Source organism: Nyctereutes procyonoides, unplaced genomic scaffold (genome assembly GCF_905146905.1).
Source record: "Nyctereutes procyonoides isolate TBG_1078 unplaced genomic scaffold, NYPRO_anot_genome, whole genome shotgun sequence".
Lineage (NCBI taxonomy): Eukaryota > Metazoa > Chordata > Mammalia > Carnivora > Canidae > Nyctereutes > Nyctereutes procyonoides.
Genome location: NW_026575020.1, coordinates 6,698,438 through 6,714,074, shown reverse-complemented (window position 1 = coordinate 6,714,074; position 15,637 = coordinate 6,698,438). Strand labels below are relative to the sequence as shown.

The 15,637-nt window shown below is 51.9% G+C and overlaps 2 protein-coding genes across 2 annotated transcripts; both read left to right on the top strand.

The window, feature by feature from the left end:
• The first annotated feature begins 1,320 nt into the window (after positions 1 to 1,320).
• Positions 1,321 to 3,693, top strand: HOXB2 (homeobox B2). Its single transcript, XM_055325549.1, has 2 exons — positions 1,321 to 1,717; positions 2,559 to 3,693. Exons 1-2 carry the CDS (start codon positions 1,339 to 1,341, stop codon positions 3,206 to 3,208), a joined length of 1,029 nt encoding a protein of 342 aa, XP_055181524.1. The 5' UTR covers positions 1,321 to 1,338; the 3' UTR covers positions 3,209 to 3,693.
• A 9,611-nt stretch (positions 3,694 to 13,304) lies between these two features.
• On the top strand, positions 13,305 to 14,697 carry HOXB1 (homeobox B1). Its single transcript, XM_055333751.1, has 2 exons — positions 13,305 to 13,884; positions 14,369 to 14,697. The coding sequence occupies exons 1-2, from the start codon at positions 13,305 to 13,307 to the stop codon at positions 14,695 to 14,697; spliced, it is 909 nt and encodes a 302-aa protein (XP_055189726.1).
• Positions 14,698 to 15,637: the final 940 nt, after the last annotated feature.

Below are 15,637 nucleotides of genomic sequence, written 5' to 3'. Positions count from 1 at the left end.
ACTATCTTGATCCCCTTGAAATAAATAAATTAAAAAGAAATCTCCCCCAGGGGCCAGAAATGGAATGTCATCTCCTTAGTCAGTGTTTTCACCCCCTCCATGCCCAGAGAATTTTTTCTTGCCAGGGAATTTTTTCTTGCCAGGGATTTTTTTTTTTTAATTTTAACTAGCACACTGGCAAAAATAGGAGAGGGGGATACTCTTTGTCCTGGGAGGGAACTCCTCCCAAACATTGAGTTTGAGAGTGCTCAAAGTTAAATCCGACTACCTTCGTTCTGGTTCCTGTCCCTGGATATAGACACGGATACTTGACTTGAGGCTCTGAATGGGAGCAGATGCACCTTATGCCCTGTCAGTGTGGGGTGTCAGAAAAGAGTGAGACAATGACTCCAGGTGAGAAAGGCAGGTGGACATGGGGCAAGGGCAGTGCTGCAAATGCTGGAGCTGAGACCACACAGCTATGGCGGCCAGAGGCCCAAAAGGGCCCCTCACCATCTATCTCACTCCTCTGTGTCAGCCTGGGAGTGCCTGTCGATTTTCTGAGATTTATCTGTTGCTTTTGGGGGGTGGGAAGGGGATCCTGGTGCTGATGATTGTAAATCTCATCTCTTCCTTATTGCACCTTAACACTGACCTTTCCCAAAGGATGGGAGCCTCTTTCTACTTACTACCTCTTCCTCCCACGTTGAGATCCTTAGTCAGCCTTCTTTCTTTTTTCTTGTTTTAGTGGGGGGTGGGGGGGGGGTGGGGAAGAAAACGCTGCTGGCGTTGTGGAGAAAGCATTAATGTATTCTATTACAAATATTTGGAAAAGAGGAAGACTTTTCCTTTAGATTCTCTTGTTTCCCAGCTTTTGGAACCTCCCATCCTCTGAAGGGGATGAGAAAAATGTTCCTCTAGCTTTTCTGGAGAAAGGGGGGCATTGGAGAGAGGGAGTATAGGACTTGGGGCTCACAGCGTCCAGGTCGTGGTCCTCTAGAGTTTTTGAATCAATTAAAGCAAATAATGCTCTCTGTTTTCCACCAGGCCCAGACAAGCGATTGGCCGAGGCCAGTCCCGTGACCATGAATTCCCTGCAATTTCGCCGGAGTCCTGGGTTTAATAGAGAGAGTCCCCATACGCTTGTATTTATCAGCAATATACAATTATAAAGGCCCAAAATTAAAAAAAAGAGAGAGAGAGAGAGAGAGGGAGAGAGAGAGAGAGAGAGAGCACGAAATCTCCCCCTCCCAAAATCGCTCCATCACATAAACCTGGGGGGGGCAGGAGGGGGGGTCCCTTCCGATCCTCCCTCCTGACGCCCCCCCCAGCAGGCCCCCTCCCCCACCATTGAAAGCCATGAATTTTGAATTTGAGAGGGAGATTGGGTTTATAAACAGCCAGCCATCGCTCGCTGAGTGTCTGACTTCCTTCCCCGCTGTCTTGGAGACATTTCAAACTTCATCAATCAAGGAGTCGACATTAATTCCTCCTCCTCCTCCTTTCGAGCAAACCTTCCCCAGCCTCCAGCCCGGCGCCTCCACCCTTCAGAGACCCGGGAGCCGAAAGCGAGCCGAAGATGGGCCCGCTCTGCCGCCGCCGCCGCTCCCCGCCGCCCCCTTGGTCCCCGAGTTCCCCTGGATGAAAGAGAAGAAATCCGCCAAGAAACCCAGCCAATCCGCCTCGTCTCCCCCAGCCGCCTCCTCCGTTTCGGCCTCCGGGGTCGGCTCGCCAGCAGGTCGGTGAGCGGGGTAGGGGTGGGGCGAGGGGCAGCGAGAAGAGAGGGGGAGAAAGAGGATGGGGAGGTCGAAAGGCTGTCGAGCCTGTTGGGGATCCTTCCCCATCGATTTCAGGGACAAGGAAGGGAAATAGTAGTACTGCTGGGGTTCAGGCCTGACCGCTGCCAGCATTTCTTTCTTTCTTTCTTCTTTCTTTCTTTCTTTCTTTCTTTCTTTCTTTCTTTCTTTCTTTCTTTCTTTCTTTCTTTCCTTCCTTCTTCTTTTCCCCCACTCTAGCAGATTTTGGAAGCTGGTTGGGGAAGAGCTTTTTCTCTGCTAGAAGAAAAGGGATTGATGTAGGTTTTCACCTTTATCTGTGTGGAGGAATGAAAGTGGTGTTGCTGGGGTTGCATTAGGGGGCGAGAAACCATTCGGTCCCATCTCCCACGGCTCTAAAAGAGGGAATGTGAAAGCTAGGGAGGAAAGGAGGTGTGGGACAGTCTTAGTGAGCCCTCTCTCTGGGTTGAGCTTGAAAGTGCCGAATTGAGGGGTTCACTCCAAGGACTCAGAAGAGAGGCTCTGAGGTCCTGGGGGGGAGGGCAAGGGGGAGCCGCTCCCTACTCCCTGAGTGGCCCGTGGGCGGCTCTCTGAAAGCTGTGCCCTGACCCCGGGCCGGTCCACCGGCGAGAGCGCGACAGCAAAGAACGCAGAAGCTAAGAGAGCCAACCCTTGGGGGGTAGGCGGGAAGGAGGGGGCTACTGCTGATACTGTTTTTGGCGGACGGGGTGGTCTTCACTTCAGCTGAACGCGGTTGGGCCGGGGACACAGCCCGCCCTGACGCCCAGCCCGCTTTCCCCGCAGATGGCCCGGGCCCGCCGGAGGCCGCCGGTGGCGGGGCGCGCAGGCTGCGCACTGCTTACACCAACACGCAACTGCTGGAGCTGGAGAAGGAATTCCACTTTAACAAGTATCTGTGCCGGCCGCGCCGCGTCGAGATCGCGGCCCTGCTGGACCTCACCGAGAGGCAGGTCAAAGTGTGGTTCCAGAATCGGCGCATGAAGCACAAGCGGCAGACGCAGCACCGAGAGCCGCCCGACGGGGAGCCGGCCTGCCCGGGGGCCCTGGAGGACAGCGGCGAGCCCGCCGAAGAGCCTGCGGCCGGCCCGGGTCGGCCCTCCGCCTCGCGGCCAGCGCGGGAAGCCTGCTGCCACCCGGCCGAGGTCGCGCCGGCCCCCCCGGGCCCCCCGCCCCTGACCGCTTCCGGGGGGGGCGCCTCGCGCGCGGCCGCGGGGTTGGAGCCCGAGCCGTTGCCGGAAGATGCCTTCCCGGAGCGCCAGGATTCTCCTTTCCTGCCCGACCTCAACTTCTTCGCAGCCGACTCCTGTCTCCAGCTGTCCGGAGGCCTCTCCCCCAGTCTGCAGGGCCCGCTCGACAGCCCGGTTCCCTTTTCCGAGGAAGAGCTGGACTTCTTCACCAGCACCCTCTGTGCCATCGACCTGCAGTTCCCTTAACCTATGTCCTCCTCCTGGCCCCTTGACGCCGTCCCCCTCAGCCGGGTGCTGGAAAACCCGAGGACCCCTCTCACCCCCCCCCAAGTCGTTTAGACCTTCTTTATGTGTTTTGCAAAAATTCAGGTATTATTGAGTTAGCGCTTAATCCATTTCCTTTCTCCTCTCTCTCAAAAATGGGGCACTCGGGCGTCTTTTTAGAATCACACAAGAAAATTCCGTTTGCTAGACTCCTTCCAACGAAATCTCAGGAATAATTAAACTCTAGGGGGGCTTTCTTAAAAAAGAAATAGAGGAACTTGTTTTCCTCTCTTTTTTTTAAAGTTTTAGGCCGTAGATTATTTATTAAAATTCTTTAATAATAGGAAAAGGGGAAAGTATTTATTGTACATTATTTTCATAGATTAAATAAATGTCTTTATCATACGAGCAACAGTGTTTGTGTTGGGACCCAGCCCCTTTCCCTGCATCCCCCACCCCAAGCCCGCCGTCACTCCTCGCGCGACCCCGGGCCGGCTCAGTCCGGGTGGTACAAAAGTAACCCTATTTGGCCACCGCCGCCCGGGCGCGCAGTTCGGGAGCAGTCGGGCATCTGCCGGGAGCTCTGTCACCTTCACACCCTCTAACAGCCGGCCTCTGGCCCTGCGCTGCTGTTCCCGGGCCTCTGCTTAGAAATAAAGGTGGGCGGGTGGGGGGAGAAGGTGCAGACGTGCGTGCCGGGAGAGCAGGCCTTGGCGACGGGCTTCGGGGGTCGTGGCAGGGGACGCAGAGGGGTGTAGCCGAATTTGGAGGGACCCTAGGGTTTCCCGGGTTTCTCGCTTCGGTGCCCCAGCGGAGTGCAAGCCAAAGGCTTTCTCCGGGACGCAGGAAGCCCGGGGACGCCGGGCCTGGCCAAGGCGTCGGGGGGAGGGGGGTCGCGGGTTTTCTCGGGCAGCAGGTTCCAGGCGGGCAGGAAAGGAGCGGAGCGGAGCGGGGCGGCGGGGGGGGGGGGGGGGCGGATACCAGTGCTGCCGCTCGGGGGCTCGGGGGCCGGAGCGCGTCCCAGCAGCGGCGGAGCGGCCAGCCGGGGGACAGAGGCCCGGGCGGTGTCGGGAGGCGCTGGGCCTGCGGGGGCGGGAAGGAGGAGCGAGGAGAGAGCGGGAGCTCGACGGGGAAGCGGGGAAGATGCTCAAAATGGCGCTGGGGCCGGACTGCGGGGAGGGCGAGGGAAGAGCCTGGGCCGCCATGACTGCCGCTCCGGGATGCTCGGTCCCCGCGCGCGTCTTCGCCTTTCCGGGTCTTCCGGGCGCCGCCGAAGAAAGGGAGCCGAGAGCCTCCTTGTAGGTTTTGTTTTATTTAAAAAAAAAAAAAAGAGGGGGCGAGGTGGACGTGGAGCCCGCGCGGGGCGGGCCGGGCAGGCCGGGCTCGGCCTGGCGGGGTCTGCCTCGCGACCCCCCGCCCTGCGCCCCGAAGCCCGCCCGCGCGCCCGCCCGCGCGCTCCCCGAATGCGGGCCTGCCTGCCTTCCAACAGCTTCGTCCGCCCGCTCAACCCCGTCTCCTTTCCCCTCCGCACCCTGCCCCGCTCCTTGCAGACCCCGTACGCGGGAAGCCGAGGATCGATCTACCCCGTCTGCCTTCTGGTTCGTTCCCGGGAACGCGGAGATTTAAAGGGCCCTGGAAAGCCATCCATCCTCCTTAGGTTTACTTAATATTTCTCTGGCTCAGAAACAGACACCGCGGGGCTACCTCCCTAGCAGATGCTGCCGTTCTTGAAGAGCAGTTGATTTCCTGGGCCTCCCAGACTTTCCCCTGGACCAGCAGGACGGGGGCTCCGAGTACCAGGCGCCGAGAGGCAACGACTGTCAGGAAGAGCCCGGGAGCCACAAGGGTCATGACACAGAGGGCTAGACGCACTCTCCCATATTTTTTTAAAACTGATCCCTCAGTGTGGGAAGTGCACACATCCCATTCAGCCCGAATTCAGTCCCTTAAACTGTCTTAATATAGAATTCATCTCCTGCATTAAATAATCTTATGTCATGTTAAGTTGCACTTATTTCTTTCATAAATTAATATAGAACAATTAGATGTGTTATTATAATAATATCATGTATCTTATTAGTTTATTTTGCCTCATAAAATATATAGGTATGAAATAAATTCAATATATTAAAGTAATAATACACAGCTTATTGGCTTGCGTATTTATTTTCCCCATAAATAAGCGGATATACAATATATTAAAAGCACACTATACATCTCATTGGGCTGTGTGTTTATTTCTCCATAAAATATGCCCGTAGGCAGTGCTTAACTTCTTAAAAATCCCAGCACATAGCCATCTCTACACCAACAAAATGAAACAGACATTTCAGCTGGGGCTTTGATTCCTATGGACAGCCAAACTAGATAATTTGGTCTAATTAAAAATGCTCTTTCAGCTATAGCAGGTTGTTACAAAGATCAAGAATACCAGAAGGATCTTGCTAATTGCCCACCTTCCAGCTTTCTTTGGTCAGATGGAGAGCACCCTTCATCAATGCCAAAAATACAGGATCTGCTCTGCTGGAGAGAATTCACATCCTGGGATCATGGCTTGGTCTGCAACATTCTGGGGCCTCTGAGGCTTCAGTTTCTTTAAGAGCTTTACTGCTCCATGGACCAGCAGCATCAGCACTACCTGTGAGCTAGCTAGAAATGCAGAATCTTAGGCCCCACTTTAAGTCTACTGGATCAAAATCTCAATTTAGCAGATCCCCAAGTAATTTATATGCACATTAAAGTTTGAGCAGCACCACTAGATCATAGTGCCACCTTGCTTCCTGTCTTCCTCCCGTGCTTAAGAAATTTTGAACTGCTTTACCTGGCTGTTCCCTTCCCATCCTCCCCAACCCAAACTAGTGGCCCAAAGAACAGGGAATCTCAGCTCCTACCTGAGGCTGCACCAGTCCTGATTCCTCCCTGCCAAAGTGAGTGGCAGGCCAGGACGGTCCAGCCAAAGGCTCCATCTACTTGTTCACATCTAGGCACTTTGTATCCTGAGGGTGGGAAGCAATGAATCCAGGAAATCAGGAATATTTCCAGCATTTCCCTTGGTTGATTATTAGAGAGGAGTTGGAACTCCTTTTACAGGCAATATACAAACCTTTCTGTCTCTCCTTTTCCACATTCACAAAACTCACCATCTCTGATGCACCACAGCAGAATAAAGAGACAATGCATTTCCAGAAGGAAAGGACTCCTGTTTTCAATCTCCGAGTTTAAAAATCAAAGGAATGCCTGGCAATTTGGGATTCATAAAGGACTGGTATTCAGGATGCTTGTGTTCCAAATCATCCAAGCTCCTTTTCCTTGTTTCATCGCTGTTTAGCCTGAGTTTTCCCAGCTGGCTTTGGAGAAGGAAGAAGAGGGAGGGGGTTCTCAGATAAGGCAGCAGCACCCCCCCCCAACACCTCCCCTGATGGTAAGCTGATGGCAATGCCAGGCAGCTGCACTTACTTATTCCATTCTGATTGGGGCAAGGCTCCTCTTGGGTCAGGACCAAGTGTGAGTGGTCTGTAGCACAGACTGGTTATAAATTGGCTGTGGTTGGAGTGGGAAGGTTTCAGTGCAGTCCCAAAAGCTGCTGGTCAGTGTGCTCTGCTCTTGGTGAGTCATTTTTTAAGAAGAATGGCTCATTAATATTATGGTGAAAGCAAAGGACCATTAGATTGAGGAATTATTTGCCATCATGATAACCCTGAGTCACTAAAAAAAAAATTTAACTGATGACAGGGCAAGTCCTTCCCCTTTCCAGACCTCAGTTTCTCCATCTGTAAAATAAATGGAAGAACTAATGCCTCTCATAACCTCGATCGATATATGCCCAAAGTATATTTTTTCTTTTTTTTAAGATTTTATTTATTTATTTATGAGAGAGAGAGAGAGAGAGAGAGAGGCAGAGACATAGACAGAGGGAGAAGCAGGCTCCATGCGGGGAGCTGGATGTGGGACTCAATCCAGGATCCCAGAATCACTCCCTGAGCTGAAGGCAGACGGCTCAACCACTGAGCCATCCAGGCGTCCCTGCCCAAAGTATATTTGTTAGTCCTCACAGACGATGTATTAAATATTTAGTATGGCTGGCGTCACATGCTTTTAAGTGGAGATTGTGACTTTTGATGTTTGACAACAACCCACCTCCCCAAGTATCTGGTAGAGCCATTTTAACAAATTTTAATTTGTATCTTTATACCCACCATTATGCCCCCAATCATTATTTAAACTAGTAGGGAAAGAAATCTTTTCAACAAACATGTCATTGGGTGTAGTGTTATGTGCCAGGTATTCAACAGAGATGGGTATTCAGAAATGTCCTAACCAAGTTTTCCTCTGACATTCATCTTTTGTCACCTTTCCAACATTTGGTTATGTTTCTTCTTGTTTCAAAAATGGTAGAGCATTTTACACAAGAAGAATCATCAAACTGCTTTGACATGGTGTACTAGACCTTAAAAAGTACCCTGTAGTCAGATTTTGTCTAGTTGCTGGGGCATGAGAGTGTAGGCACAAATTCTGAGTCTCCCTAAATAGCCCTGCTAAATTCCCCTGCCCACCTTTTCCCTAAGTTTCTGACAAGCATTTCATGGTCTTCTTTGCATCTTCCTGAAAGTGTCCTTGTCAAATACATGTCCTTGGTTTGCAGAAAGTGGCCTCTAGCCCCCATGTCATCTCCTCTACCTGCTATGGCTGGTATGGCCCAAATCCTCCCTTGACCTCTCCAGCTCAGCTCTGCCCTCCTGTCCCCACCCCATCCCCCTCTTCACACTCAGCTGGGAAGCAGATATTTAGTGCCTGAAGGAGATCTAACAAACTGCTTCCTCCTGAGAAGACAGTCAACAGTAAAAGAGCCCTCCTAAAACTTCTCTAATTCCCCAAACACCGCAGAAAAATCCACAGTCTGGACAGTCATCCAGATAAAAATTCATCTTGATTATTGCTCTATAAAGTTTCCAAAGTGGGTATTTTGGCCACAACTAACACACTTGGAGAAACCCAATTAAGTAGGAAATTACTTCAATTCTTCATATCACTCTAATTTTTCCTTTTAGAAAGATTCCAACTCTCTGACTTAATTTTCAGTCCAGATGAAATCTATCTAGAATCCAGAAGACAGGTTCAACCCTACTCCCACCCAGGTAGGGCAATTTGTAAGCTAAGTTCCTCAAGGAAAGAGAGACGACATTTTCCCCAGAAAACCTTTTCCAAATATTTGGAAGATCAGGAAATTCTTGTTGGGGGCACCTGGGTGGCTCAGTGGTTGAGTGTCTCTGCCTTTGGCTCAGGTCATGATCCCAGAGTCCTGGGATTGAGTCCTGCATTGGGCTTCCCTGCAGGGAGCCTGCTTCTCCCTCTGCCTATGTCTGTCTCTCTCTCTCTGTGCCTCTCATGAATAAATAAATAAAACCTTAAAAAAAGGAAGGTCTTGCTAATATCTAGCCTCACCCTTCTGCTACAGTTTGAATCATTTGGGTTCTTTATAGATTATATAATATTAGGTTTTAGTTTTCAAAAACTGCAGCTTAATTAGAAAATCCTTTGCCTAAACAGAGCCAAACTTCTGAATTCTCAAAGAAATTTGCATATGATACAATACATATTGTATAATATATGACTGTATATTATGTGAAAATACAGCACATATGCTATTTTCCTATCACATGCATATTTCCATATTTTAATATGCTAGTTATATTAAAAAATAGAAGATGGACTCATATTACTTCAGAATGTGCATCTAATGTTAGTATCATTAGAGACATTTAGAGTTCTCTGTCGTTCATACTTTCTTGTTTGCTTTAATCCTACTAACAATGCAGTGAAGTAAGTAGAATTAAATACATTCTTTGTCTCTGAGGCCATGATTCAGAGAGACCAGGAAACCTGGCCAGAGTCATAATGTGAAGAAATGGCCAAGAAGGGATTTGAACCTAAGTATTCTGGACCCCAAACCAGTCATCTTCCCCTTGTGATTATATACTGCTTGTTGTCTATGGTTCTCAACCAGATTTGTGACAGTTTAATCAGCTTGGTTTTAAAAAGAAATACCACTGAATTCAGATTCCATCCTCTCCTCAAATTGCCATCTCTTATAGAGAAAAAGATTATAATCCTGAATGCCCTTTTAATTCTTGAGTTCCAACCTTTGATCTTGCGCTTGGCCTTGGGCCTCCAGAATTAAGTTGGAGAGGACAGGCAGAGAGACACTTGAGGACCTTATGAAGGAACTATGCAGATTGTTCCTGCTACCCACCCCCAGCAAAAGCACCTTCCTCCACAAAAAAGGCCAGATTCAGGTGTAAACTTCTAACACATGCCCATTCTGATTAGAATGGTTCCCCTGCTTGCATTCTCAGTGTGATAAGGACTGGGGCCTCTCAAAGATAATTTCAGTTCTAAACATGCCTGTGCTCTCCTGTGTCTACATAGATTATAAAAAAGGAAATCAATCAGCTTGATTTCACTTTGGTGTTGGGTCCATCCACCCAGGCCTTCTTTCTCTGGGGAACTTAATTTGGTCATTCCAGAGAATGCTATAGCCTATAGGTTATTCCAGCTGTGGATTATTTGTTTGTTTGTTTTGTTTTATACTCAGCTGTGGATTTAGCAAGGAATCCAGGCTTCAGAGATTTCCTCCCTGGCCAGAGGCTGGTGAAGTTTCTTTTAAGGAAGAAGAGACTTGAGAACATAAGGAGCCAAGTTACTACCCCCAACCCCCACCCCCAGCCAGTCATTTCTGCTGGGACTGGGAGAGCCAATAGGAATTTGGGGAAGTTTTAATCTTTCTACTACACAAGGGGAGGCAACAAATTCAGGGATGAATTAGGGATTATGTGAATTTGGAGAGCTGAGGCCAAAGCTATCCCTGTAATCAACAGTATCACTTGAGGCACTTTTTCCCCAACTCTTTTCATTTTGTCATTAATAATAGACTACTGGTGACTTCAGCTGTTTCTAGGGAGAGTGCATTTCCCCAACTCCCAAACAGATTTCCGCTCTCTTATTGAACTGGTTTAGGAGGTGCCTAGGTGGCTCAGTTGGTTGGTTAAGCATCTGACTCTTGATTTTGGCTCAAGTCATGGTCTCAGGGTCCTGAGATTGAGCCCCATGTTAGGCTCCGCACTGGTGGTAGAGCCTGCTTAAGATTCTTTCTTTCCCTCACTCCCTTTGCCCCTCCTCTTCCTCTTAAAACAAACAAACTGATTTGGAATTCACTTCTTCATTTAGACCTCAAATTGTTACCCTAATTGTAAAAGCAAGGGATGAGGTGAGTGTGTTCCTTCTGGGTTGAGGGAAAGGTAGAGAATGAAGAAGTCTCAAGTCCCTCAGAAGCAGGGCAGCCAGGTCAGATATAGGCCTCAATCAGATTTGGGATTAGAAGAGAAATCCGAACCCTAAATAAACCCTTCTCCAAAGACCTCCGTGGAGAATATCTTAAAGTGAGAAGGGAAAGTTGGGAACATCTATCAACCCCAAAAGGGGAAATAGAGAGGATCCCTGGGTGGCTCAGCAGTTTAGTGCCTGCCTTTGGCCCAGGGCATGATCCTGGAGTCCTGGGATTGAGTCCCACATTGGGCTCCCTGCATGGAGCCTGCTTCTCTCTCTCTACCTGTGTCTCTGTCTCTCTCTCTCTATCTTTCATTAATAAATAAATAAAATCTTTTAAAAAGGGGGGGGGAATAGAAAGAAGTATGCTTGTTCTTACCTCCACAACTCCTTTTCTCTTCAACTCCTCTGCAGGCCACCCCTGCCCCCATCTCAACTCTCTTTTCCTTTGTCTGCCCTTTTCCCTTTGGCAGTGAACATTCTCTCCCCCTTCCCCACTGTATCTCCCTTAAAGAAGTTACCAGCTGACACCCTCCCCTCCAACTTGTTCTAGTCTGAAGCAGGGTCCAAAGCAGAGTACACATCGGGAGAGAAAGGGGCAAGGGGCCTGTGGGGGGCTAAGCCAGGCTCGCAGTTATGAGGAGAAGAGAAAGGCTGTGTGATTCTAGTGATAAAGATAGAAAGCTGGAGAAGTGACCATAAAGGACAGGCAAACTGAGAGGAAATGGGAAACAGAAATATGGAGAGACCCACAGAGAGAGAGAGAGAGAGAGAGAGAGAGAGAGCACGCTATGGGGTTCTTGGCAAAGGATGAGTACTCACTCTACCCCTGTAGGGGTGGGGAAAACCTGAGAAGCTTTGAGAGCCCTCCCCAGACCTGTCCCACCTGCTTGCTTCCCTTCCTCTGCAGAGTTCAGTTGTTTACAGAGATTCCTCCCTGAACTCTTGCCCTCCTGGACTTGCCCGAGCTCCGGCCCCAGGCCTCCGGTCAGGCAGACACCCTGACAGGTTACAAATGAGCGTGGGTGTTGGATTGCGCCAAGCTCTTGTCCTCAGAGTCTGGAGGAGGAGAATCAATGGGCTCCACCTAAGAGCTTCTCTTCCAGTCCTGTCCAGGTCTGAAGATAGAGAAGGAGGCACTTCCTGTTCTCCTCCCCTCCCTCAACTCTAACCCAACAAATGTGGGGGTGGGGGGCAGCGAGGGGTGAGTCTCCACTCCTGAACCTTCAGACCTCTAAACTGATTCTCCCATTCTCCAAGCCAACGCCCTTAATTTATTCTAGAAAGTCTGACTAATCTTTAAAAGATGTGATTGGTATTGAATTTATGAATTTGAGGCTTGGGATTTTTTTTAGAGGAGGGGAGGTAGGGGAGAGATGGTGGGTGATGAGGGAGAGAGGGGTAGGAGGCAACCAGGGGAATACAGGAGCCCCAGTAGTTTTATTTATTTTTATTTTAAAAAAATTTAATTTAAATTCAATTTAGTTAACATATACTGTATTATATTATAGCGATTCATCAGTTACATAGAACACCCAGTGCTCATTACATCAAGTGCCATCCTTAATGCCCATCACCCAGTTACTCCATACCGCCCCCCCCCACTGCAGCAACCCTCAGTTTGTTTCCTAGAATTAGCTCCACTAGTTTTAAACATTGAGAAGGAGAATAAAATTTCTCTCTTCTTTCTCTGTAAACATCACCTAGCTCTGTGCCCACTGTGGCTCTCTGGAGAGATGCAAGAAGTTATTTGAGTCTGAGTGAGCGAGCCAGCTACAGCTATGGATGGCTAGAGAGAGGATAAATACATCTAGAGAGATGAGGTGATGGATAGGTAGGGAACGAATATAAATATGGAGAGAGATGGACGAATGGAGAGATGGATTGAGACAGAGAATATAAAGTGAGGCTGAGGGAGAGAAATGGATGTGTGAATGAGGAGAGAGCGTTTATGCGGAGAGGTGGAAAGAGAAGTGGGGCGTTTCTCATCCTCCTCTCCACGTTTCTGTCGTCCTGCCTTGTTCCCTTAAATGCATTTCCCACCACTCAGTTAATGAATTTTTCCTCTAGACTCTAGACCCTGCCCCACCCTTGGGTGTTTTGCACCCTCTTCCTTCACAGTTATCCATTTGGCCCAAGATAACATGCCTTCCCCTGCTGTCCCATCCTCATCACCCCAAGATAAATGGGGAGAAAGAGACCAGCGGTGGGAGTTTGGGGCAAAGTAAGGGGGCTCAATTTCCCATCTACAGTCTTGGGGTGGAGGGAGCTCCTTTGGGGGTGGGAAGAGTGAAGGGCAGCTGGGTTGAATTTGTCCAAATCTAATAACCCGGGAGCCTATTGAAGGCCTTGGGGGTTGGGAGGGGAGGAAAGTCTTGAATATTCCTCTAACTTTTACCCCCTCTCCCTCTGGTCCCTTCTTTCCAAAAGTCTTTGAAGAAAGATGTTTTTGACGCTTCCACGTCGCTCTCAGATGGATGGGCTGCGGGTGATTGAAGTGTCTTTGTCATGCTAATGCTTGGGGGGTGATGGATGGGCGCTGGGGCTGCCAAACTCTGGCCCGCTGCGCCCATTGGCCTGGGAGAGATCACATGCGCCCCTCCACCCCCACTCCCTACCCCCTTCCTGGGGGAGCCCTGGCCCAGGCTGGGCCAGGCCATGGATGCAAGCTTCAGCGCTGTGACATACTGCCGAAAGGTTGTAGGGCAAGAGGGTGTCTCCCCCAAACGGGCCGACCCTCCTGCGGCCTCCACGCATGGACTATAATAGGATGAACTCCTTCCTAGAGTACCCACTCTGTAACCGGGGACCCAGCGCTTACAGCGCCCACAGCGCCCCTACCTCCTTCCCCCCCAGCTCCGCTCCGGCTGTTGACAGTTACGCAGGCGAGACCCGCTATGGTGGGGGACTGCCCAGCCCCGCGCTCCAGCAGAACTCAGGCTATCCCGCCCAGCAGCCGCCCTCGGCGCTCGGGGTGCCCTTCCCCAGCTCCGCGACCTCGGGGTACGCCCCGGCCGCCTGCAGCCCCAGCTATGGGCCCTCTCAGTACTATCCTCTGGGCCAACCGGAAGGAGATGGAGGCTATTATCATCCTTCGAGCTATGGGGCCCAGCTAGGGGGCTTGTCCGACGGCTACGGAACCGGTGGAGCGGGCCCCGGGCCCTACCCTCCGCCCCCGCAGCCCCCTTTCGGGAGCGAGCAGGCGGCGAGCTTCGCGTCGGCCTATGCTGATCTCCTCTCCGAGGACAAGGAGTCGCCCTGCCCGTCAGAACCCAGCACCCCCACGGCCCGGACCTTCGACTGGATGAAGGTTAAGAGGAACCCACCCAAGACAGGTATGAATCAGGCGTGGCCTACCTCCTCTCCGGGCGGGGCCCAAAGCAGCTCTGCTGCTCCTGCAGTGAGGGGTCCCGGGCTTGGGCTGGCAGGACAGGTAGAGCGGCCCTGGTCGAGGCAGGTAAGAGCACCCCGCCCAGGCGCAGGTCGGTTGGGGTTCCCCACCCAGCGAGTGCCCGGTTACCCTTAAGGGTGAGTCTCCACCACCTCCCGCCACCGCTTGCTCATCCATGCGCCCCACCCAGACCCAGGACCTGGTTGGGGGAGGACGGGAGGGGGGGTACGGACTTGTTGGGGGAGGTCCGTCTGAGTTTGGAGGTCACCTTGGGGGTGTCGGGCGATCCAGGGACCCGTGGGGAGGTGAAGCTGGACAGAGCATGTGTGTGTTGGGGGGGGGGGTGCCGAGCCGGCCCAGGAGGAGGAGAGGGGAATGAAAAGGAGGTGAGGGGACTGACGTGGCCCTTTCTCCCGCCCCGCCCCCAGCGAAGGTGTCGGAGCCCGGCCTGGGCGCGCCTGGCGGGCTGCGCACCAACTTCACCACGAGGCAGCTGACCGAGCTGGAGAAGGAGTTCCATTTCAACAAGTATCTGAGCCGGGCGCGGAGGGTGGAGATCGCCGCCACCCTGGAGCTCAACGAGACGCAGGTCAAGATTTGGTTCCAGAACCGGCGCATGAAGCAGAAGAAGCGTGAGCGCGAGGGAGGCCGGGTGCCCCCAGCCCCGCCGGGCTGTCCCCAGGAGGCGGCCGGAGACGCCTCCGACCAGTCGACGTGCACCTCCCCGGAGGCCTCGCCCAGCTCCATCACCTCCTGAATGAAACCTCCGACCTTCCGTCGGGGCTCCGCGGGCCCCGGAGCGCCCCGGGCCAGCCCTGTCCTCCGCCCTCCCTAACCAGGCCTCGGCAGTAGTGTCCCGGGCGACCCTCGCGAAGGCGCAGGCTTACAGCTGCCTGTGGGGGGTGCGGGGAACCACTTCTTCCCTGTTAGGTGCGGGTGGGGTTTTGCTGGCTGGGGACACTACAGGACCAGAGGCGGGAGAAGAGGAACCTGTCAGCTCTGGAGGGAGGGGCTTCCTTCCGCCTTTAATCTGGGGCTCAGCACCTGGGAGGGGAGGTTGGAGCAAAGCCTCGTCCTCCCCAATTCTCCTCTTCCTGCCGACTTCCGCGTGTTCAGTTCAGTGCCTTTGAGTCTCGAGGACTCTTCTCCTGCGTTCGGACTCTAACTCCCCCCTTCTAGGCCAGGACACTGGGAAGGCCTTGAAATTTCTCTTGGGGAGGCTTCTGGGTGCAGGCATATTACCGATGCTCAATCTCTGCAGTCACCACAGACCTTACAATAGCACCAGCTGCCTTGTGACAGACCAAAAAGCCCCCCAACACCCTCCGCCCCATTTAACCTTATTAACTCCCTCCCCGCACGGTTGTATTGCACTAACGCAGCCTCCAGAGGTTGTTTTCTGAGACCTGCCTCCTCCCACCAGCAACCTCATCTCTAAGCCACCAAAGTGTTTTGGAACTTGGTACTCTGGAGACTTCTGGAACGTTGTTGTCATTCGAGGCCTGCCCCCAGCAAGCCTCTACCAGGAAGGCGCAGGCACGCCCACACCAGTTCCTCCCCTATTTATTGCCTCCTGGAAAACCCAGGACCCTCCTCCCCAACTCCATCCACCTCTACCCCTGAGGCATCCTAGGGAGGCCCAGGTGCAGTGAGAGCTAGCAGCAGCAAACATTTCTCTGAACCTTAGCAACAGTGGA